General features: G+C 47.9%; 1 protein-coding gene across 1 annotated transcript in view; it reads right to left on the bottom strand.

Annotated features, from left to right (window-relative positions):
- Nucleotides 1-221: 221 nt before the first annotated feature.
- LOC117440603 (E3 ubiquitin-protein ligase makorin-2-like) overlaps nt 222-3,738 on the bottom strand; it is a gene marked incomplete at its 3' end in the record, with an annotated part of 8,922 nt that continues 5,405 nt past the window's right edge. The window contains exons 3-4 of the mRNA XM_034076836.2: nt 494-636; nt 222-344 (exon numbers count right to left, since the gene is read on the bottom strand). Of these exons, the coding sequence (XP_033932727.1) occupies nt 222-344; nt 494-636 (266 nt within the window). The remainder of the gene's footprint in view (nt 345-493; nt 637-3,738) is intronic.

Genomic DNA, 3,738 nt, shown 5'->3' with positions numbered 1-3,738 from the left:
CCAGACTAACACCACAAAGAGAGCCATCAGCCAACCAGGAGCCAGACTAACACCTCACAGAGAGCCAGCAGCCAATCAGGAGCCAGACTAACACCTCACATAGAGCCAGCAGCCAACCAGGAGCCAGACTAACACCTCACAGAGAGCCAGCAGCCAATAAGAAGCCAGACTAACACCTCAAAGACAGCTATCAGCCAATCAGGAGCCAGATATCCTCTCACCTGGTTCCTCAGATGAAGCCTCCAGTCCTGTTCTGATGGCTTCCACGTAGGAATGGGGGGAGACTGAGACCTCTGAGACCCCTCTGTCTGCTGGAGCTCCATACAGACTGTCTACAGCCAGCACTGAGAGACAGACAGGTGAGAGACAGACAGGTGAGAGACAGACAGGTGAGAGACAGACATATGTCTCTGTTAAACACATATAGGACGAGTAAAAGGCAATCAGAGTATAAGACATGTGTTTTAAATGATTATATGATAATATAAGTTACCTCTGTCTCTGAGCACCAGCGGCTTCCTGCCCCCTCCGACTGAAGGTCCGCCCCCTCCGACTGAAGGTCCGCCCCCAGCTCCTCCCACACCTGGAGGCTCCTCTGAAGCCCCTCCCCCTCTGGACGATTTGATGTGGTCATACCTGCACACAGGAAGTGATGTCATGTAGGAAAGATCCCCACCTGCACAGGAATGTGTGACTACCCGATTTGCACAGTTGTTGGACAACTACGTATACCTATCATGTGTCCCCTGAATAACCTGTCCCTATCATGTGTGTCCCCTGAATAACCTGTCCCTATCATGTGTGTCCCCTGAATAACCTGTCCCTATCATGTGTGTCCCCTGAATAACCTGTCCCTATCATGTGTCTCCCTGAATAACCTGTCCCTATCATGTGCCTGTCCCTATCATGTGTGTCCCCTGAATAACCTGTCCCTATCATGTGTGTCCCCTGAATAACCTGTCCCTATCATGTGTCCCCTGAATAACCTGTCCCTATCATGTGTGTCCCCTGAATAACCTGTCCCTATCATGTGTGTCCCCTGAATAACCTGTCCCTATCATGTGTCCCCTGAATAACCTGTCCCTATCATGTGTGTCTCCCTGAATAACCTGTCCCTATCATGTGTCTCCCTGAATAACCTGTCCCTATCATGTGTCTCCCTGAATAACCTGTCCCTATCATGTGTCTCCCTGAATAACCTGTCCCTATCATGTGTCTCCATGAATAACCTGTCCCTATCATGTGTCTCCCTGAATAACCTGTCCCTATCATGTGTCTCCATGAATAACCTGTCCCTATCATGTGTCTCCATGAATAACCTGTCCCTATCATGTGTCTCCATGAATAACCTGTCCCTATCATGCGTCTCCCTGAATAACCTGTCCCTATCATGTGTCTCCATGAATAACCTGTCCCTATCATGTGTCTCCCTGAATAACCTGTCCCTATCATGTGTCTCCATGAATAACCTGTCCCTATCATGTGTCTCCCTGAATAACCTGTCCCTATCATGTCTCTCCATGAATAACCTGTCCCTATCATGTGTCTCCATGAATAACCTGTCCCTATCATGCGTCTCCATGAATAACCTGTCCCTATCATGTGTCTCCCTGAATAACCTGTCCCTATCATGTGTCTCCATGAATAACCTGTCCCTATCATGCGTCTCCATGAATAACCTGTCCCTATCATGTGTCTCCCTGAATAACCTGTCCCTATCATGCGTCCCCATGAATAACCTGTCCCTATCATGCGTCTCCATGAATAACCTGTCCCTATCATGCGTCTCCATGAATAACCTGTCCCTATCATGTGTCTCCCTGAATAACCTGTCCCTATCATGTGTCTCCCTGAATAACCTGTCCCTATCATGTGTCTCCCTGAATAACCTGTCCCTATCATGTGTCTCCATGAATAACCTGTCCCTATCATGTGTCTCCATGAATAACCTGTCCCTATCATGCGTCTCCATGAATAACCTGTCCCTATCATGCGTCTCCCTGAATAACCTGTCCCTATCATGCGTCTCCATGAATAACCTGTCCCTATCATGTGTCTCCATGAATAACCTGTCCCTATCATGCGTCTCCCTGAATAACCTGTCCCTATCATGTGTCTCCCATGAATAACCTGTCCCTATCATGTGTCTCCCATGAATAACCTGTCCCTATCATGCGTCTCCCTGAATAACCTGTCCCTATCATGTGTCTCCCATGAATAACCTGTCCCTATCATGCGTCTCCCTGAATAACCTGTCCCTATCATGCGTCTCCATGAATAACCTGTCCCTATCATGTGTCTCCATGAATAACCTGTCCCTATCATGTGTCCCCCCTGAATAACCTGTCCCTATCATGTGTCTCCCTGAATAACCTGTCCCTATCATGCGTCTCCCTGAATAACCTGTCCCTATCATGTGTCTCCCATGAATAACCTGTCCCTATCATGCGTCTCCCTGAATAACCTGTCCCTATCATGCGTCTCCCTGAATAACCTGTCCCTATCATGCGTCTCCATGAATAACCTGTCCCTATCATGTGTCTCCATGAATAACCTGTCCCTATCATGCGTCTCCATGAATAACCTGTCCCTATCATGCGTCTCCATGAATAACCTGTCCCTATCATGTGTCTCCATGAATAACCTGTCCCTATCATGTGTCCCCCCTGAATAACCTGTCCCTATCATGTGTCTCCCTGAATAACCTGTCCCTATCATGCGTCTCCATGAATAACCTGTCCCTATCATGCGTCTCCCTGAATAACCTGTCCCTATCATGTGTCTCCCATGAATAACCTGTCCCTATCATGTGTGTCCCCTGAATAACCTGTCCCTATCATGCGTCTCCATGAATAACCTGTCCCTATCATGTGTCTCCATGAATAACCTGTCCCTATCATGTGTCCCCCCTGAATAACCTGTCCCTATCATGTGTCTCCCTGAATAACCTGTCCCTATCATGCGTCTCCCTGAATAACCTGTCCCTATCATGTGTCTCCATGAATAACCTGTCCCTATCATGCGTCTCCATGAATAACCTGTCCCTATCATGCGTCTCCATGAATAACCTGTCCCTATCATGTGTCTCCCTGAATAACCTGTCCCTATCATGTGTCTCCCTGAATAACCTGTCCCTATCATGTGTCTCCCTGAATAACCTGTCCCTATCATGTGTCTCCCTGAATAACCTGTCCCTATCATGCGTCTCCATGAATAACCTGTCCCTATCATGTGTCTCCCTGAATAACCTGTCCCTATCATGTGTCTCCCTGAATAACCTGTCCCTATCATGTGTCTCCCTGAATAACCTGTCCCTATCATGTGTCTCCCATGAATAACCTGTCCCTATCATGTGTGTCCCCTGAATAACCTGTCCCTATCATGCGTCTCCATGAATAACCTGTCCCTATCATGTGTCTCCATGAATAACCTGTCCCTATCATGTGTCCCCCCTGAATAACCTGTCCCTATCATGTGTCTCCCTGAATAACCTGTCCCTATCATGCGTCTCCCTGAATAACCTGTCCCTATCATGTGTGTCCCCTGAATAACCTGTCCCTATCATGCGTCTCCCTGAATAACCTGTCCCTATCATGTGTCTCCCTGAATAACCTGTCCCTATCATGCGTCTCCCTGAATAACCTGTCCCTATCATGCGTCTCCATGAATAACCTGTCCCTATCATGCGTCTCCATGAATAACCTGTCCCTATCATGTGTCTCCATGAATAACCTGTCC

This window comes from Pseudochaenichthys georgianus, unplaced genomic scaffold (genome assembly GCF_902827115.2).
Source record: "Pseudochaenichthys georgianus unplaced genomic scaffold, fPseGeo1.2 scaffold_1064_arrow_ctg1, whole genome shotgun sequence".
Lineage (NCBI taxonomy): Eukaryota > Metazoa > Chordata > Actinopteri > Perciformes > Channichthyidae > Pseudochaenichthys > Pseudochaenichthys georgianus.
Note: the sequence above shows the minus strand (reverse complement) of the source record. Positions and strands in the feature narration are given on the sequence as shown.